The sequence below is a fragment of the Mus pahari genome, chromosome 8, assembly GCF_900095145.1.
Source record: "Mus pahari chromosome 8, PAHARI_EIJ_v1.1, whole genome shotgun sequence".
Classification (NCBI taxonomy): Eukaryota; Metazoa; Chordata; class Mammalia; order Rodentia; family Muridae; genus Mus; species Mus pahari.
The window spans coordinates 48440941-48462631 of NC_034597.1; the positions used below are offsets into that span (position 1 = coordinate 48440941).

The window sequence follows — 21691 nt, forward strand, 5'->3', positions numbered from 1 at the left end:
GGGAGGGAGGGAGGGAGAGGGAGAAAGAGAAAAAAGGAAGAGAGAGAGAAAGAGAGAGGGAAAAAGAAAGAGGGAGGGAGAGGGAGGGAGGGAGAATGAGAGAAAAAAGGAAGAGAAAGAGAGAGGGGGAAGAAGAGGAGGAGGGGGAGAAGGAGGAGAATCGAAAAATTTAGGACTCAATCCAATTTACCAATTTTCTACATTTGTAATTTAAGCACTTAGAAAAAGGAAGACAAATCAAATCCAAAACAAGCAAAAGGCAGGAAATAAAGTTGACAGCAGAAATTGGTACACTCAAAAAAAAAAAAAATCACTAGAGAGAAAATAAAACTAAAAACTAGTTCTTTGAAAAGATGCAAAACACTGAAAATCTGCTTAAGGAAAAAAAAGCCTCCACTCAGTGTGGATATCTACAATAGAGAGGAAACGTTAAGAACAACTCAAGGCACTGAAATGGCAATAAGAACGTTGCTAATAATAATTCTTTCAAACATTTGGATGAACAGACAAATTCCTCAAGAGACAACAACCTCCAAAGCTATTCAAATAGAAGTGGGTAACCCATCCTGCATCTCCTAGGACAACTGAGCCATTGTTTAGACGTCAGCAAACAACCAGATCACTAGATAGCTTTACCAGTGAAATGCATGCACGGGACATTTAAAAAGAATTCATTCCCACGTAGGTCTGTTGGAGGAGAGTGGAACAGTCCCTGCTTTAGTTTATGAACCCGATTTTATGCTAAGACAAATGCAGATGAAGAAATGAAATTTCAAACTAATAGACCTCATAAAGACATATGTAAGAATCTTTAATAAATATCAACCAATTGAGGCCCATGAGACAACTCAGCCACTGAAGGCACTTCCTGCCAAGACTGATTTACCCGAGTTAAATCCTGGGACCCAAGTGGAAGAAGGAAAAAACTGCACTCGAGCACACACACACACAAATGGTATAATTAATTAATTAATAATTAATTAAGGAATAACCAAATAAACCCAAAAAAGATAAAAAGGGAAATAAAAAATGACCAATGTTCTAGGCATGCAAGGTTGATTCAAAATTCAGAAATAATCCAATAAAATCCACCATATGAACAAGGCCCTGGGCTTGTTCTCCTGGAAGGGGTGGGGGATACAATAATAACAAATTAAAAAGACAACCACACAGTTCTCCTCGTGAGCAAAGAACAGCATTTGACAAAACTCAGAGTTCAACAATCATTCATTATCAACACTCAACAAACTGGAAATAAAGGGAATTTCCTCAACCTGATAAAAGGCCCAAAAATAAACTTAAAAGGGAACTCTAACACCACAATTAGTCATGAAAAACAGAATGCCCCCCCCACAATAAAAACCATGACACAGTGGCGTGGGTATCAGATCTTATACTCCTGATCGATGAGACAGCTTAGTCAGCACCAAAGTCATCTATCAATAAAAAAAAAACACAGCAAATAGAAAGTTATTCAGACCCTTGCCTGTCTTAACAGAAAATCCTAAAAAGAAAACACCGAAAAGCTTCGAGAGACAATGAAGGGGTTTAGCAAGCCCCCAGGGCATGAGCCTAAGGAGCAGAGTGACAGGAAGGGTTATTTCTGGCGGAGCTACTGAAATGGAACCAAAATCACTAAGTTCTTACAAGTATATCTGAGAGAATGCATGCAGATTTGATATTAAAATCTATAAAACACAGGAGAGAAAATGTTAACCGCTAACTAACTAAAGGGGCATGCCACGTACATGGCTCCCAAGGGGCAAGTTTGTCACAAGCCAGTTCTCCATACTAATCTATTGTCACCCGAAGGCCAGCCGTCATCTCAGAGGGGTTTCTTTCCTTGTTTTCAGTATGAGAGTTGGGTAGGGCAGAGCACACACGTGGGTGCTGGCACACATATGCACACTTCTCTGATGAAGGTCAGAGGACAACACGCATGGGTCACCACCACATCCCTTCCGCCTTTTGTCTGACACGGATCTCTCACTGGCTTGGAACTTCAGCACACAGACCAGGCAAGTTGGTCCTAATGCTTCCAGGGATCCAACCCAGGCTGGCCTGGAACTAACAGCAATCCCCCTGCCTTAGCTTCACAAATACTACGATCATAGGTGCGTGCCACCACACTCGACTGTATTGTTTGGGGTTTTGTTGGGGTGGGTGGATGGAGTAGAGTTAATGTACTTATATTTTTGTTATTATGTGCACGTGTGCTTGTCTATATGCATACCACATGTGTGCCAGTGCCATGGAAACCAGAAGAGGATGTTAGTACCTGAAGAAAGGCAGTGATGGGCAGTCATGAGCTGCTAGACATAGATGCTGGGAACCAGACTCAGGCCCTCTGGAAGCACACACAGCCAGCACTCTTAACCCCTGAACCACCTCTCCAGCCCGGGATATGTTTTTATTACGTTTATTTATTGACTATGTGAGTGCACACCATGGAACATGGAGATCAGATGGCAACTCTCAGGAGTCAGTTCTTCCCTTCCACTCTGTGGATCCCAGGGATCAAACTCAGGCTGACAGGCTCCGTGGCAAGCTGCAAGCACCTTCACCCGCTAAACCACCTCGCCAGTCCCCAGATTGTTTTTTTCTAAATAGTTTCTTGTTCACGATTGGCTGGATCCGTAGATGTGGAACACACATATTTGACAAAGTGTACTATCCCCCACTCCCCAAACTCAAGTTCTTCTGATTAAGCATGAGTTCCAACCCCTCTGGCCTGTGTAGCTGCTCACAGGTCAGCTGTGTCACAGGCACACAGTACTGAACACCGAGACAAGCCCACTCTAGGATACCTTGCCTATGTGCAGTAACGCACATCTGTCATCCCAGTGCTTGGGAGTTCAAGACCAACCCTAGCTACATAGATAGCTTTATGCCAGCTTGGGCTACAAGAGACCCTGTCACAAAGCAAACAGACAAATAAATAAATACAACCTCAGTAAACCCAATTTTATTTCTTAAATGTTTAAAAGCTACATGCAGTGGTAGAACACTTGCCTAGTAGACAAAGAGACGCTGGACTCAATCGCTAGACAGGAATGAAACAAACAACGAAAACCTATATTAAAAAATATTTTAACATAGAAAACAGGTGTCACATGCCTAGTGAGGCCTGTGGCAAAAAGGCATGACACAGAGGAGCCATGGAAATCATGGTGTCACATGCCTAATGAGGCCTGTGGCAAAAAGACACGCCACAGAGGAGCCACGGCACTCCAGTTACTGTGCACACCCTACCAGCTCAGTGCTGCCCTCTCAGCGGTTGGTCAGGCTGTGCTCCCTGAACCAACCCCATCCTCACTAAAGGGCCATTGTGAGCCTCGCTGACTAAGACCAGAGGTCTACTAAACTGTTATTCTGCAACTGAACACAGACATTTCAGTAACGCTGCCCCTAAGAGTGCAGCTTCCTGTAACTGGCAACTGCCTGGCTCTGGAAGTCCCTTCCAAGTGAGACCAGCACTGTCCAAGCTGCAAAGAAAGGGGAGGTCCAGATGGGACATCCCTTCATCCGCAGGGAGTGTGTGATTAGGGATTCTAGGTTTCAGCCTTTGGAAGCAAGCTCCATTTCAACTTTCTGAGTTAATAAAGCTACCCTCGTGGCTCCCACCCAACACCTTGATCCCCAGGGGGGAGTGCTCGAGCAGCTAAGAAGCCCGAATACTCTTTGGTGGACAGCTTTCTCAGACAGGCTTTTGAGATGCAGCTTGTTTTCCAGTACAGTAGACTTTCTTGCCAGGCAGGATTTGATTTCAAAATTGCAGTACATTCTAGAAATTCAGGTTTCCTTCTTGGAGGCTCCCCCAAGAAGCATCTTGGATTTGTGTAAGAGATTATGTGTGGGGTGGGGCGGGGACTAAGCACACCTCAGTGGGGCTTTGGCAACAGGAACTATGCAAATCCTACAATGGGGATTGGTTTTTGTTGTTGTTGTTGTTGTTGTTGTTGTTGTTGTTGTTGTTTTTCGAGACAGGGTTTCTCTGTGTAGCCCCTGGCTGTCCTGGAACTCACTCTATAGACCAGGCTGGCCTCGAACTCAGAAATTCGCCTGCCTCTGCCTCCCAAGCACTGGAATTAGAGGCGTGTGCCATCACGCCCAGCTGGGGATTGGTTTTGGTTGAGGAGCTGTGGCAGGCGAGCTCCCTGGATATATCTGCTTATCCTCAGGCTCTGCCTCCTTCTTTGGAATGTTTCCCTAGAAAAACAATTTTGAGAAAAGAGCTGCAATCAACCTATTTTCTTCAAGGAAGAGGGAGTTGTGGGAACTGGGAATGGGTACGGCTCCCAAGGTAGTACTAGTGGGCCAGGCTTAGTAGCAAACAAGCAACTATGAGGACATTGCTTCTGAGCAAGAGGCAGGAAGGCCAGAAGTTCAAGGCCAGCCTCAGCTACATAGCAAGCCACAGTAGATCCTGTCTCCAAACAGAAACAAAAACAAAACCTGAAAGTCTGGAGGTTTGTAGACATCTCTCACGGACAGAGCTGTTCTCTAGTCGTGTGTGGCCGTGGACGGGCACCAGTGGGCTTTTGAAACCTCAGCTTTCCTGACATTCGTAGATAGAAAATTAAGTCCAAACACTGCACTTCTATCTGATGCAGTCTTGAAGAAATTAAGTATAGCAAGAAGTGAATTTGTTTGGGGATAATGGATCTAAGAAAACATTTAGTTCTCTGTGGTGTGTGTGTGTGCGTGTGCGTGTATCATATGTGTAGACACATAAACTTCTGTTTATCTGTTTATGAGATGTGAACTTGCTGGCCTCTAGTCTGCATCGATCCCTTTGCCTCTACCTCTTAAATGGTGTAATTATAGGGACGACTCACCACACCCAGCTGTCTCCAAGTTGACTACTTACCATTCCTGGATATTAAAAACATTAGCATAGTCTTTAGCACGTGTTGCATAGCTTCGCATGGTTTTTCTGTGGGGGGTTTCTTTCATTTGTTTGCCTGGTAAGCCAAAGTTGAAACATTGATAGGTACTAATTATAGACATTGGATTACTAAGTTTATCATTTGCCTGGCATGGTGACAGGAGGATTACAAGTTCAGGGACAGCCTTTGCTACATCGCAAGACCGTCTTAACAAGCACTTGAGATGTAGCTCAGCAATGGGGAGCTTGTGTACTGTGGCCCAGAGGTGGACAACTGGCACACCATGTACAACACCCTGGCGTTTGACACCCACAATACAACAAGGAAGTAAGAATTTTAAAAATTACTGTGTAAAGAAACTACACGCCAGGTGTAATACAAGCTCATGACTATAATCCTGGATCTTAGGAGGCTGAGGCGGGAGGATATACTTGGGTTCCTGGGCTACATAGTCAGGATACCCTGGACTGAACAGAATGAGACTGGGGGGGGGGAGGGAAGAAGAGGGAGAAAGGAAGGAGAGAGGAGGGCGAGGGAGGGACAGAAAGGGAGGAGGAGAAGAAAAGGCAAGACAACATACAAACATACCCAGGAAAACCAACCACGTAGCACTTGGGATATCCATGCTTTCTCTCCCACTTTCCCTTCTGGTTAGCCTCACTCTCCTGGACATCCACTTTGGGAGATTCTATTCAGGATATAAATTATAACCCAAGCTCTCTCTCTAAAGGAAAATACCGAGCGCTCCAGTGTTATTATTGGCATATTAGAAATGTTAGCTCATTTCATCTAAGTAACCTCGAGCTGGCATTTAAGCCACCCAGAATCACCCCCTGCTTCCTGCTTTCTCCTCCACGCTGTACCTGTCACAGTCACAGTAACCTTCTAGGACATACGTTCTCAGTACAGTCCCCACCGTGACGTTCTTCCCCTCCCCAGCTCCACTTGTCAAGTCCTCTGCCTCAAATCTCCCCAGTCCTGTGCATTCTCTCTCCCAATTTCTGGATTCCTGGAGGCAGTTTCCCAATGCAGTCCCTTACAGGAATGAAACCTATCAGGGTCTGAATCACCCTCTCTGGTCTCCTCCCTCCCCCACTTCCCAGCTCTGGTTGTTCCGCATAACAGACAGAGCTCAACATTAAACACATTCATTACTTGAAAAACAGAGTCAGACCTCAGCTATGGCCTCAGCTTCACAGAAAAACACTACCCCTTGCCCCATGCCATTCATTTGTTGTCAAAAAAATGTGCACAAATTATACAGTATATAACTTGTAAAATAACTATTGTTTATTATTTATTATCATTGGCTGAGTCAGACCTTATACGGTAGCACATGTCCCCTTAAGATTTTCCCTTAAAGGATTGACTTTATATACAGGCTACTACGGTGTCTCATGCTATTGAAGATTTCCATTTTAAATTTCTTTTATTTGATTTGACATGGATGAGTGTTTTGCTTGCATGTGTGTATGTGGGTCTATAGAGGGTGTCTGGTTTCCTGCAACTGGAGTTACCACTGGTTGGGCGCCACCATGTCAACGCTGGGAACTGAACCTGGGTCCTCTCCAACCCTAACAAGTACCCTTCGCTGCTCTGCTGTCTCCGCATCCCCACAGTATGCTAGCTTAGGTGGCGGTGGTAACTATCTGCTGGACCGGTTTTCAAAAATGGGGAAACAAGTCAAAGAACCCCAGGCATGGTTGGGGCCGCCTATATTCCTGCCCTCGGGAGGCTGAGGCCACGGAGTATTATTTGAACCTGTCAGTTCAAGGCCAGCCTGAACACCACAGCAAGAAAGTTCTTGAACACAGGTATATTCACTATCCCTGGGTGCAGGCTGGCTTAGAGCTCAAGAACTACCCAAGAATGACCTTGACCTCCTCCCACCTCCTCCTCTAAGTGCACAGAGTACTATGCACCACCATGCCTGGGGGGAGGGGGGGCGCGGGGAGTAAAATTCCAAGGATGAATTAGAAAGCCATACTTATGAGCATCTCCGGAGAGGCAAAGATGCTGTGCTCTGGGTACCTGGCTAGGCAGACTCAAGGTATGACAATGTGCTGGAACGAGGAGATACCAGGCGGGCCACAGGGCCCAAACACTGTGAAATGAGAAGCTGGGAACATTACAGTGTATGTCAACATATCCACATTTCAGATCACAGTCTATAACTAAATCAGATATGTGTGTATTTATAATATAACAGTTCTGCCACTTAAATAGATATGGCCATTCCCCTGCATCAGCAAGTTCCAGGGATTCAACCAGTTTCAGATTGAAAATACAAAGGAAAAAAAAAAAAGTGCCTACACTAGATATCTGCAGACTTTTCTCACATCGCCCCCTAAACTGGACTGCATAGTCACACAGCACACTTGTTGCGTTGGGTGTGATAGGTCATGGAGAGATTATTTAAGATCCACAGCAGGATGGAGACAAGTTCTATGCAAAGACAACACAGTTGTTTTTATGAGGCACCTGTGCAGGCTTGGATTTCGTACTCACAGAGGGCCTAGACCAACCCCCAAATGAGGTGATTTTTAATTCCATCATTAGAGAGGCAGACCTTTGTCTTCCAGGAGAGTTACCTTTCACAGAAGCCCAAACAGGAATCCTCACACCACTCCAGAGAGAGTTAGTACCTTCGTGCAAATGACGAAGTGGAGCTCTCATTTGCATGCCAAAGCTTCCCAGACACTGTGCACCAAGACTGCTCCCAGGCCTGTTTGACCTGAGTCTGTTCTGAGCCACAGGCTTCAGAGGAGAAGGCTCCTTCCTGTCTTTGCCACAATCTGAACTGTTCTACCTCCTCCTGGCAAGAGACCGGCCATCCCGGTACATGAAGTACACACGCTTCTAAGGTAAACCCACACAAGGAAGCTCCTCCACCAAGACCAAGACTCGGGTGACCTCCGTGCTCTCCAAAAGCAAGCCTGGGGAGTTGGTGCTGAAGTGGGACATCTGCAGGCTCACCCAGACATCCTCTGCCTCCTCACAGCGCCTTGCATTTCACACCACCTACACCAAACCAAGAGACAGAGAGGAGCTGAGTGTGGCATGGGTGCCTATAAACCCAGCACTCAGGACAGAGGCAAATGCACTGCTGCAAGCTCAAAGCCAGCCTGAGCTACATGCTAAGTTTCAGGTCAGCTTGAGCAGACGTAGGAGCAGAGGTGGGGAGGGAGATGGAAAGGAAGGGGGAGAGATCCCTCCATCCACTGGGGACCCTGTGGATACCCAAACCACACAGATGGTCCCAAACACTATCCATGTTGTCTTTCCTAAACATACACATAGGTGATTAGGTTCAATTTATCATGTGAGAGACTTGCAGAGACTAGTAGCAATAACTAACAATAAAGAAACACAGAATGACACACTGAAAGGTGTTAGGTGACTATGCTGTCTACGTCTGGTAAAGTGAAGAACTCGGAGCCACAGAGACAAGGAGCCAGCCTCTTGGAACAGGGGCCACACACGAAACACAACTGGCCTCCCTGGCTTCTCCACATTCTCAGTGTCCCCTTAAAACAAACGCTGGGGAGTGTTGGGAATAGCCTTTCGGGTAAACTCACTCCAAGCTTACAGCAGAAAGTGACAGTTACACTTAAGATGGGCGGGGTCATGAGCACATGAGCTGTGGAGACTGTGACAGATGGAACGCTTCCTCCCAGCCCCTACGTGCCTCAAGCAGCCACTGCCATTCTCCAGGAAAACGGAGGAAACCATGTCTGTGAGAACTCCTTTTTCCCTCTTTCGGTGAGGTTATCCAAAACCCTAAATGAAGGCTATGAAAGGCTATGAAAAGCTATGAAACCCTAAATGCTATGAAAGGTTTTCTTCCAGGCGACTTCTTCCGCTTTCTACGTGTTAGAGCAAGAATGTGTCCACTTAAGAAAGTGATAAAGCCAGACCTGGTGGCACTCGCCTTTAATCTCAGCACCCCTGAGACAGAACTCTGTGAGCTCAAGTCCAGCCTGGTCTATATAGCAAGTTCCACGAAATAAATCAGTGTCACCAGTCCAAAAATCGTATTTTCCACAATATTTTAACAACTTTAAGACACATCCTCATAGAAGTTGATGAGGAGTTAGACAAGAGATGATTTGATGACCCTGTTTCCTGTCACACAGAACAAAATTCTGACCTTGAAGGTAAAACACGCCTACATCTTCCTTGGTTGCATCTTGCCACATGCTTCCAGAGAAGCTGGAAGATCCGGGTCTCTTCAAAGTTGGGACCTTGGCTTTGACTCACCTGAATGTGCACGGCGCCCTCTACTGCTTCGGCCAGGTTGCCACAGCCACCGATGAGAGACAGCTGCTGCTCTGCGCTCAAGGAGCCTTTGAGAGAACCAGACTGCTCCAGGGATTTCATCTCCTTCCTGCAAAGGAGAGAGGAGTCACCATGGCAACTGAAAACAAATGTAAAGACAGAGCTGGACAGAGCCAGTGCAAAGGCGCAGGAGGTACAACCTCACACCTTTGGGATGTGACTATCAAAAGAGGAGGAGGAAGAGGAGAAAGAAGGAAGGAAGAAGGAAGGAGGGGAGGAGAGAGGGAGGGAGGGAGGGAGAGGGGGGCACTGGTGAAATTGTGAAGAAACTCAAACCCTTGTTTCCTTCCCTGCTGGGGAAGCAGACAGGGAGTCAGCATGAAGATTCCTCAAACCCTTAAAAAAAAGCAGCACACAATCTGATCATGCAGCCGTTTCTAAGTAACAACCGAAATAACAGAAGACAGCCCTTTTTTGGTGTGTGGGGTGTGCAGATCTGTGCATATGTGGGTGCGAGGAGAGGCGCTCATGTAGAGTACACAGTGTGTGGAATCGAGAGGTCAGCCTTGGGTTCCATTCCTCAGGAACTATTCAGTTTTTGAGACAGGGTCCTTTAACTGCAGCCTGGGGCTCACTGATACTGCTGTATCAGTGCCCTGCATCAGGCCGTAGGGATTCCAAGCGTGTACCACCAGGCCAGGATGTTCATGTGAGAGCTGAACTCTGGTCCTCATGCTGGGAGGTGGTGGCACATGCCTTTACTTTTTTTTTTATTAGATATTTTCTTTATTTACATTTCGAATGTTATCCCCTTGGCTAGTTTCCCCTCCGAAAATCCCCTATCCACTCCCCCTTCCCCTTGCTCACCAACCCACTCACTCCTGCTTCCTGGCCCTGGCATTCCCCTATACTGAGGCATAGAACCATCACAGGGCCAAGGGCCTCTCCTCCCATTGATGACCAACTAGGCCATCCTCTGCTACATACACAGCTAGAGCTATGAGTCCCACCATGTGTTTTCTTTGGTTGGTGGTTTAGTCCTAGGGAGCTCTGGGGGTACTGGTTAGTTCACATTGTTGTTCCTCCTATGGGGCTGCAAACCCCTTCAGCTCCTTGGGTCCTTTCTCTAGCTCCTTCATTGGGGACCCTGTGCTCCATCCTATGGATGACTGTAAACATCCACTTCTGTATTTGTCAGGCATTGGCAAAGCCTCTCAGGAGACAGCTTTATCAGGCTCCTGTCAGCAAACTCTTGTTGGCATCCACAATAGTGTCTGGGTTTGGTGGTTATTTATGGGATGGAACCCCAGGTGGAGCAGTCTCTGGATGGTCATTCCTTCAGTCTCTGCTCCGAACTTATGAAATTCTTAGACAAATGGACAGATCTGGAGGATATCATTCTGAGTGAGGTAACCTAATCCCAAAAGAACACACATGGTATGTACTCACTGATAAGTGGATGCTAGCCCAGAAGCTCAGAATACCCAAGATACAATTTGCAAAACACATGAAACTCAAGAAGAAGGAAGACCAAAGTGTGGATACTTCGATCCTTCTTAGAAAAGGGGAACAAAATACCCATGGAACGCACATGCCTTTAATCCCTGTATTTGGGAGGTAAAGGCAGGCAGATCTTTGTGAGTTCAAGGCCAGCCTGGTCTATAGAGAGTGCTCCAGGACAGCCAGAGCTGTTGCACAGAGAAACTCTTTCTCAATAAAAACAAACAAACAAGCAACAACAACAAACCTTAACTACCTCCGCAGGCCCCAAAAAACAACCTTAAGGGTGTTCTGCATAACCATGCTCACAGGAGCACTGTGGAAGCAATTGAAGAGTCTGTTGGTTGACTCATAGGAAAGTAAGATGGAGCATATATATACATACGATAAAGTATTACTCATCCTTAAGGAGGTGGATAGGTAAGTAAATGTGATCTGGCCAAAAGGAATACCATTCAACCTTTAAAAAGGGAAGAGACTCTGGCACACATGGTGCGGTTGATCTTAAAGGTATCACGCAAAGTGAAATAAGTCATCCGAAAAAAAGCCAAACTGTGTGACAGATTCCACTTGGATAGGTGCCAAGGGCAGTCAACTGGGAAGAGAAGGCAGGGGGCTGGCTCCAGGGCTGGGTGTGTGGGAGGGGGGATGAGTGCAGAGATTCTGCTCTGGAGGATGAAGAGCTTCTGAAGACGTGTGGTACTGATGCTGCACGGCATAGGCCATGCCTTGTGCATCAAATGCACCTAAAACGGTGAGGCAGCGGATTTTGTGGCATATATTTTTCACATCTTGAAATTTTTAATTAAATCTAAAAAAAATAAAGGGTGACACTAATTCAATGGCGGGGTGTGGACATAACCACCCATTCATTATCATTTCTGGCTCAGTCCCCTGGCATGAAAGAGTTAGCTGAAAACATTGTCTTAGCCAGATATAGTGAGCCTACTAGAATCACACCACTTAGAAAGCTGAGGCAGGAGGCTCATGAGGGTAAGAAACCAGACTGGACCACATAGTAACACACTGCCAAAAAAGGAGAGAGGGTTGGGGGAGGGAGCCAGCTCCATACCATGTACCTGGACAGTCACACTGGGCCCGTGCTGCTTGGATGGGGAGCCCACACCCTCATTTATCTAATTATGTAGCCAACACTGCTTATAACGCATGAAACACCGAACAGGTAGAACACCCACATTAACCATGTACAGCTGTCAGGCAACATCTGTACAGCTGTCAGGCAACATCTGTTCCCCCTAAAAAGATACTGCAGGTTATTTTAACATCAAGTTGAACACCTTTTAATTCATTTCACATCAGAGATTTTACCTTTTGATAAGTAAATACATCAAAATGGTGCAAGTTATAGAGTGCCATGTGATGCTCTGATATGGATACCCATTGTCTAATGGTCAAAGCGCGGCACATATCCATCTCGCACTTCGTACCATGACCACGTATGTATGTATGCCCAGAGAAACATTCTCAGTTACCTGTCTCCTTCAGCTAAGCCTTGCTTTCTAGAGTTTCCTAAACTACTCAAAATGGTGCCACCAGACGGGAACCAAATATTTAAAACCCGACTCTGTGGAGGGCATTTTATAGTCAAAGCATAACAGTCACCAACAGACATGCCATGCCGCGTCCCATGAGCACCCATGGGCTACACCTTGCTATAAGGTTGTAGTCTACAATGTCAGGACAGCTTTCCTGAGCTGTGCACAAAATGAAGAACTCCCTTTTCTTAGCAGGGCTTCCTCTTTTCTGCCTGATCTGAGAAACCAGACCCCCCAAATCTTCTACCAGAGGAATGTCATGCAGTCCTTGGTGAAATTACTGGTTCAGTTTCATGGAATGCCTCTCCATGCAAATGAAGTGTCCCCAGAACCTTAAACCTCAGCCAATGAAACATGACCCTAAGAAGTCTATCTTCCCACTCTCTAAGGTTTATATATATATAGCCCATACATCACCCAGAATAAAATGTATGCCCACAAGCTGTTTCCTTGACGATTGACTATGAGAGATGTTTTCTAAAAGAGCTGTAACACTGAAGAGCTGTAGCGCTGGAACCTTCAGAGGAGACTTCCTCCCCACAGCACTCACTGCCGGACCAGGATCCTGCCAATCCACCCGATCAGGCTTCCCTTCACCCTTTCCCACTCGGTGTGCATCAGGTCCTGACATCTCAAGGGAAGAAGCAGACCACTGGACTTGGTTCCGCTCCATCCTTCCCCACCTGATGTGTGGCAGCGCCTGAACACCCCAAGGGAAGAAACAAACAAACAAACAAAACGGGACTACATCCATGTTCAGGGAATAAGCCGTAAACTGACCTAAAGACAGCTCTTACAGGCTGCTCATCTCAAGGGAACTCATGCCAAGTGGCAAGCAAGCAGTCTGCATTGAAACCCACCCACCGGGCACAGGACGGGAGCAGCACAGAGAGCAGGGAGTCACATGATGGTGAACTTGGGGGGCAGGGGGAAGCCTTCTCAGTGGAACAACCAGCCTAAGAGCTGCGCTGTGTTACCAGAGTGGCCATTGGACAGCACAGCTCAGGTGTCCCCTGAACAATGTCCCATTGCTGCCACAGTGACGCATCTGCAGAGATCGCTTCCGGTCTCCCCTGCACCCTCGCAGTCTTACATCCGGTCCTTCCAAGTAGAGGAAATCAAGGCACCTCCATTCCCTGTCACCTCAGAGATCCCTGTGCCTGTTTTGCCTGGAGGTTAGGCAGGCCTCCTGGCTGAGGGAATGCAGGGCACATCTAAATTACCCAGTCTGGAGTTCACAATATGATTTGTGCAAATTTGATCTGCAGCAAAATCTAAGGATTCCACAAAGCTGGACAAAGCCAGTACCTAACCCAGAAATACAACCAGACTAAAAAATATATATCTGAAGAGCTGTGCAGAGAGAGCTACCAAACAGAAACTCACTTTGCTCAGTTAGAAGTCTCTGCAATGCTGAGATACTGAGCAGCTCAGTGGGAGAGTGCTCACTCACCTGGCGTTCGTGAAGCCCAGGGTTTAATCCCCAGTCCAACACGAACAGGGTGTAGTAGACACACCTGTGATTCCAGCACATAGGAAGGCAAGCCGGGAGTTCAACATCATTCTCAGCTACATAGTGAGGCCAGCCTGGGATGTATGAGACCCTGACTAAAAGATATAATAATAATAAAATAATAATAATAAACTGTATAATACTCTATCAAATGTGCACATGAATTTCCCCTAGGCATCCATCATTGTGTGTGCACCTACATACATTCCATAACATAGTTACTGAGCATGGTGCCACAGGAAACATGGCAAGCAGGGAACTCTTTGGTGTACTGACTTCACTTCCTTTGGATATATTCTGAGGCTCAGGATACCTGGAGTATATATGGTAGCCCTCCAAAGCGTTTTTCAAAACCTGTATTAATTTACATTCCCTCTGACAGTGTGTGAGCCCCTTTCCCTTTATGCCGCAGCCTCCGTTAATGCTTACTTGTTTGTTAGTAATAGTACTCTAACTGGGATTAAACCCACACACCTCCCACAGGGTCACCCTAAAGAAGTGTTAATAAAGGCTGCAGTGTACTGGGCCTACCGCTAGATGTCAGGCTAACACTATGATGCAGAATTAAAAGATTTGTCCAAGACACCTGTGGTATGGGCCGGACACTTGGAAAGCAGAGGTAGGATTCCTTCGGGACTGTCTTCAGTACACAGCAAGTTCGAGGCCTGGCTGGGACACAGGAGACTGTCACAAAATCTGAAAGCTTAGAAGGGAAAGGGTATGTAAACAATTATCACTATAAGGCGAAATAAGGGTGGAATTTTAAAACTTTTTTAAAGATCGTTTTAATTTACATTTATTTACTTGTTATTTATTCATTCATCTGGTGTGTGTGAGCATTTGTGTGTACATGTGTGGGCATATATATACATGCCACAGTGCATGTATGCCCCATTGGGGCATATGGCGGTCAGAAGCTGGCTTGCTGAAACCTGTTCCCTCCTTCCGCCATGAGAGTCATGGGAACCAAGCAGTGGCCGCACCTTTACCCACTGAGCCATCTCACTGGCCCCTTATTTCTATTTTAGACGTTGTATTAAAAATCATCAACTAAGGCCAGGTAGTGGTGGCACACACCTTTAGTTCCAGCACTTGGGAGGCAGAAGCAGGCAGATCTCTCTGAGTTCAAGGGCAACCTGGTCTACAGAGCAAGTTCCAGGCTAGCCAGGGCTACACGGAGAGACCCTGTCTTGACAAAGAAACAAACCATCAACCAGGGACTCTGGTCTTTAATGCTGGTACTTAGAAGACAAAAGCAGGCAGACCTCTGTGAGTTCCAGGACAGCCTATGTGGTAAGTTTAAGACAGTCTGCTCTACATAGTGACGCTTTTGTTTTCAACCAAACAAAAGGCACCTGTCTAAATAGGAGAGGACAATGGGAAGCTGGAGCCCTGGCCCACTGACTGCCTGACAGGAAGAAATGAGGTTGCTGTGGGCATGACCATTCCTTGAAGATTAAATGCAAGAGACACACCAGACGTCTTTGCCAGCACACTGCTTTCTAAAACCTTCCATCAAAGACTATCTGCAGTTGGCCAAGGGCCTTCCACCAAGTCATCACACCTGCTGCCCAACCACACAGCCAGCTCTGGGGATCCGGAACCCTCTCTAAGAGGCATCTAAGCTTGGACGTGCTTCCAAAAGACAAGAAAGAGCCTCAGCTGCCCACAGGAAGTCCACGGGGCCGACTGACAGGCAGGAATGGGCCTTCTCACGTCCACCCTTCCCTCTTGGGCTCTGAAAAGGGTCCTCTTTAGAGACTGGTGTCACCTCTGGGGCTCAGAAGCCAGAAAAATAGGGGGAGCTCTGCTTAAGTCCTAGGACAATCAATTTCACCAGAATGTACAGTGTAGAGTCCGGTGTCAGCACACTCATGAAAGTGGCACTTGCTAGTCAGTTAGACACACAGGGAGACTGCTACAGTTTGGTTGTGTCCCACAGGGTTCATGGGCTGGAAACTTTTATAGTGATGAAAGGTGGCAGGACCTTTAGAAAGCATGGCCTCCTGGGGGGTGAGGTCCCGTGCAAATGAAGTGATGGGTGTGGGTTTCACAGGAGTGGGCTCGTTATAAAAAGGAGAACAAGTTATAAAAAGAACCCCCTCCCTGGTTCCTGTCTTTCTAACCGGCACACCACCCCCTCCTCTTTCCAAGTCTTCTTTCTGTGTGATGCCATTTGTAATGTGGCAAAGGCCCTTGCCAGTGCCTGAATGAATAGAGCTACCCAGCACCGGATCTTCAGCATTAAGAGTGTGAGACAGTGAGTCTCTTTATAACACAGACAGTCTCTAATGTTTTGTTACAGCAATGTGAATCAAAATGGTGATGCAAGGGTCACATCATTCCTTTTGAAATGTATTTCTAAAATCTGATTCTCTAATTTTTAAAGATTTGTTTATTTATGTGAGTGCTCTATCTGCAAGTACACCCACATGCCAGAAGAGGGCATCAGACCCCATTATAGATGGTTGTGAGCCACCCTGTGGTTGCTGGGAATTGAACTTATGACCTCTGGAACAGCCAGTGATCTTAACTGCTGAGCCATCTCTCCAACTCTGACTTTCTAATTCTTGCCTGTGCATCCACGCAGGTGTGTGAAGGCCAGAGAGGGTTGGCGATATCCTTCTCCCACTCTGCCTTATTTCTTCGAGGCAGGGTCGAGAGCTCGGTTTTTTTCAACTATGCTAGCAAGCCCCTGCAGTACTGTCCCTATACCACCATGGTGCTAGGGCAGCAGACATGTTCATGGTGCTTATTGTCTGGGTGCTAGAATGGTACAGCAAGCTCTCTCAACCATCAATCCAAGGCACATGGAATCTTTCTGTGTAGCCCCAACTGTCCTGGACTTGTCATGTAGACCAGGCTAACCTCAAACTCAGAGATGCACTTTCGTCTACCTCAATCCCAAGCACTGGGATTGAAGGTGTGCACCAGCATCCCCGCCCCAGTCACACGAGCAGAACCCACATCTTCTGCACCATCTAAGCCCCCTCAGCCACACCCACCTGTCGCCATGTCCCTAAGCAGCACATAGGGTTGAACAGAAGCCCTGCCCTCAGGATGCACAGGGACAGCCGCTTACAGCCCTACCATCTAGAGTGAATCACACAGTATTCTGACTCCTCCTTGGCCTTTCAGATGGCAAATCCTCACATGTCAATCACATCAACTAAAGCTATTTCAGCTTGGGTAGGAAAACAAATAAAGGAAATGAAGCAATTGTTTGGACTGCCGTGGTGACAGCCAAGTAACAGCAGAACCTGTGAACACCCAGATAACCGGGGTAAATGACCCAGCTGAAGCCACAACCTGGGGCTGTGAACCGCAAACCACCAGGCCTTAGACAACGCCTGGACCCGCACTCTGTGTCCTTCTAGGTGGTTAGACTGCATCTGCCTCTCCACTGACTTACACTTTATTTACTATTCATCAATAAAATTAGATATGTCATCCCACCATGAATGCATCCATGATGTCTTACATTTATGCTTTAAAATATATATATATATATATATAGGCTTGGGAAGTGGTAGCACACACCTTTAGTCACAGCACTCCAGAGGCAGAGGCAGGCAGATCCCTGTGAGCTTGAGTCTAGCCTGGTCTACAGAGCAAGTTCTAAGACAGCCAGGGCTGCACAATACATTTTATGTTTTTTATGTATAGACAATCTATAGAAATAGTACCTTTTTTTTCTGTCACATGATGATATTCTCTCTACATCCTTAGGGTTTTACCTTCAAAAATCTGTGTTCAAATGTCTCCTTTCCAAACACTCGCAACCTGCAAGCCAGAAGTCCCGGCTCCCCAGCAGCCACTCCCGTCTCTGCCTGTTTCTCCTGACGGGGGAGTAGCCCTTTACGCTCTGCAAGCATAGGGTGCATACAAGCTACAGACTGAACGCAGCAATAAGTGGGCAGGGCTATGCGCTGTACAACACCATCTGTTTACAGAATGTCCCCGAGTGGCCCAGATTAGGGCAGTGAGAGCCTGAGAGCACAGACCAGCAGTCTCCAAGCCCTGAAGTTGGTGGTAGTTACAGGCCACAGAAACCCAACCAGGACGGTTTTTTGGTTTGGTTTGGTTTTAACTTTTCATTTATTCTTTGTGAGTTTCACATCACCCACCCCAATCCCACTCATCACCCTGTCCCTTCATATCTGTCTTCTGCCCTTGCAACCTCCCCGCCCTAAAAGGAAATAAAAACCAAGCAAACAAAATTAACAAAGCATAGGTAACATCTGATCATAGGACGCTGTAGTGTGTCAGTGACAGTGTGCCCCACGGTCTACCCCTCTGCCCACACATCGTCACTTGCAAATGTTCATTACAATTAGTTATTGGTCCAGCTCGAGGACCCTGGCTTCCGTGACACCATCATCAGTACTGTATCCTAACCAGGACTCCTCTCAGACTGTCATGGATATCCTGGGGCTTTGGATCTGCAGGACCGGCCCCCTTCACAAGCGCCAGCAGCTCATAGATGGGCTAGGTGTTGGGGCTGGGCCAGTTCAAACTGCATCTGGGTCTGGGTGAGAGCTGAGTCAGTCAGCCTGGCAGCTCTCCCGAACCCAGACTACCAAGGCTCTCCAGCACTGCCCTGGCTAGCTCACCCAATGCCACGGCTGGCAATGGGAAGGGTCAGCTCTCCTGCCCTGAATCCACTCAGCAGGGCTTTCTAAAACAGCAGCCCTCAGACCATGCCATTTGGGGGCTGCTGGTCTAACTGGTCTAAGCTACATCCCTCCTCTGTGTAGCAGTTGGTGCTGGGGAGTGCCCCAGAGTCACAGTGAGCAGCTGTGGAGGAAGGTTTCCCAACCCCAAGAGACAGCCTCTTGATGCACAGTGCCTTCCAGGCTTCTGCTGAGTCATGGTTAGTAATGCCCCACTGGCCAGGTCCAAGTCCAAGGTAGAGTGGAGAGCCACCTTGTGCTGGGTTGACGCACACATGAATTCCCAGGGCTTGGGAAGCTGATGCCACCTGGACTACACAGTGAGACTCTGCCTCAAAACAGAACACCAAGTACACCTCAAGGGACCAACATAAGAGTGCTTGCCTTCCATGAGCCACAGGTTCAATCCCCAGTACTTCAAAACAACAGAGAAGGTGCTGGGTGTCATCAGACCAGATGACTTACTGTCCACTGTTCCAAAGGGTGGTTTTGTATTGCTGTTTTATTTTATGACAGTGTCTCATGACCTCAAGCTCCTGATCCTCCTGCCTCCACCTCCCATACCCTGGGATTACAGGCATGAACTGCCACACTCCACCACTATTCCAGCTGTTATGGCCCAAGGTGTTTGAGAAAAATAAAACTCCAGTTCCCGAGCAGGAGAACAAACAAATTCAGAAGAATCCAGGTAGAAACAGAGTTTAAGATGAAGTTTAAGCCGGGGCAGAAAGGAGGCTGTCAAGGTAAAAACAGGCGATCCGGGTCACCTTCAGGGCATGAGTTTGGAAACGTCAGCTGTCTAGGAGCCAGGACAGGCAGCTACCTTGATTCAGGGACCACTTCCAGTGGTTTATTAACTCCTGAGCCATCTAAAAAAAAAAAAAAAAAAAAAAAAAAAAAAGCCTGAGGATTTTGCGGAGAGATAGGAGTGCCGGTGACCAGAGAGTCAAGAAAGGCAGGTGACAGAGATGTCATCCAAAGATAGCGGTCACAGACCGGGACCTGAGCCAGTTCACACCCGAGCTGGGGGTGAGCAGTCAGATGATGATCCCACAGCCTGCACCAGGGTGTGCTGGACTCTGGAGGACTTACAGAAACGCAACAAGCAACGAATCCCAAGAAACAGCACACTCAGAGCTACGGGCAGCCTTGGTACTCTGCTTACTGGGTATCAGTTTATCTGCAAACCAGGTAAAAAGTGCTCCCTTAGCCCTGAAGGGCTTTGAGATCAACGCCTGCCGAGTTCCAGGCAACACAAAGGAGAGGCAGGGCAGAAGGGGCAAGGCCTCTCCCCATTAGATGCTGCCATCCACCAGGGCCAGGAACAAGTTTCTCACTGTGCTCCCAGCTAGGAAAATGTTACTCTTGGGTGACTTTTTTCCCCATGTACTAAGAGTTCCTGTCACATGGTATGAGTTATGATAATAATTTCTTCAATGACTTGTTGTTTTCTCTCTCTCTCTTTTTTTTTTTTTTTTTTTTTTTTTTTTTTTTTGAGCCAGGGTCTCATTCTGTGGCCCAGACAAACCTGGAATTTACAGCAATCCTCCTGCCTCAGCTTCCAAGTTCTTCTGGGGTTACAGATGTGAGCCACTATGCCTGGCTTCTAGTTTCTTAATTTTTGAAGTCAAATTTTCTTATTCTACGTTTGATTTCACACTTTCCAACTCAATGTGTACTATTTCTACTATTTAAGATTCGTTACCAAGAGTGGCAGTACACACCTGTAATCCCAGGACTTTATAGAAAGAGGTGGGAAGGTTGTAAATTCCAGGATAGCCTGGGCTACACAGCAAGTTTAAGGCCAGTCTGAGAGACAAACAGATACAATCTCCAAAAATAAAGAGGGAGCATACAGCTCTGTAACACTGCCCTAGGGTCAATCTAACATACATAGGACTTTCTAAGACTGTCAAAAATAGGGGTGTGTGTGTGTGTGTGTGTGTGTGTGTGTGTGTGTGTGTGTGTGATGTGGGGTGTATCTGTGATGTGTCTGTATATGTGTGTGTCTGATATGTACATATATGTTTGTGTCTGTATGTGTATGTGATATGTGTTTATTGTCTGTATGTGTGTGTGATATATCTGTATGTATGATTATGTGTGTGGGGTATGGGGTGTGTGTGTGTGTGTGTGTGTGTGTGTGTGTGTGTGATTATGTGTGTGTATGTGTGATGTGGGGTATATCTGTGATGTGTCTGTATATGTGTGATTGTGTGTGTGTCTGTATATGTGTGTGTGTGATGTATCTGTTTGTGTGTGGTTGTATATGTGTGATATGTCTGTGTCTGTGTGGGTGGTGTGGTGTGTGTTTTGTGAGTGTTAAGTTCCTGAAGAGGCCAGAAGAAGAGTTGAGTGCCCTGGAGCTAGAGTTACACGCTGTTGCCAGCTGTCTGAGATGGGCACTCTGAACACAGGTGTTCTTCAAGAACTGCAAGTGCTCTTAACCCGTGAGCCAGCTCACCAGGAACTGCTTGTAATTTCCTGCTGTAAAATTTTCAGAAAACTCAGAAGAAAGCCAGGCCCAGTGAGACACCCCTGTGACTCCAGAATGGGGCTAGGGATCAGAAAACCAGAGAGACTTTCATGGGTACATAAAGAGTTCAAGGCCAGCCTGGGCTACATGAGATCCTGTCTCAGAAAAGAAAGACTCAGAATGTGGGGAGTAAGCCAAATCACAGTGTGGGACAAATGGCTGGGGGAGGGGTCTATGAAAAATATTACCAAAGCAAAAAAAGTCAAGAAAGAAAAGAAGTGTCTCCAGGAGAGCTCCCTTCTGAGGATCTAAGACACTAGGCATCTTCTACTTACATCTGTAGTGGAGGCGGGGAATCTTAGGAGAAGAACTGCTTTGAGGCAAGCCTGGGCTACATGGGTTCTAGGTCATCTAGAAATTAGCATAAGACCCTTCTAAAACCCACAAACACCTAGAATCCTTTATATTCCAGGTTCTGAGACAAGAAACGTCATTCACGGTGGCTAAGAGCTCGTGTGACAATGAAAAATAAGGACCACTGTAAACAAGATGCACACATTGGACCTAATGGTGCCCCTGCCTCCTGCGGTGGTCACACGCCACAACACTGTCAGGTAATACCGTAAATATTGGGTCACAAATGACTCTGCTCCATCATTTCTTTTTTTTTTTTTTTTAAGATTTATTAATTTATTATATGTAAGTACACTGTAGGTGTCTTCAGACACTCCAGAAGAGGGCGCCAGATCTCGTTTCAGATGGCTGTGAGCCACCATGTGGTTGCTGGGATTTGAACTCAGGACCTT

At 46.7% G+C, this 21691-nt stretch overlaps 1 protein-coding gene across 1 annotated transcript in view; it reads right to left on the reverse strand.

Moving 5' to 3' along the window:
* Cryl1 (crystallin lambda 1) overlaps positions 1-21691 on the reverse strand; it is a 115653-nt gene that overhangs the window by 73951 nt on the left and 20011 nt on the right. Inside the window, exon 3 of the mRNA XM_021203552.1 lies at positions 9150-9276. Coding sequence (XP_021059211.1) covers positions 9150-9276 — 127 coding nt within the window. The remainder of the gene's footprint in view (positions 1-9149; positions 9277-21691) is intronic.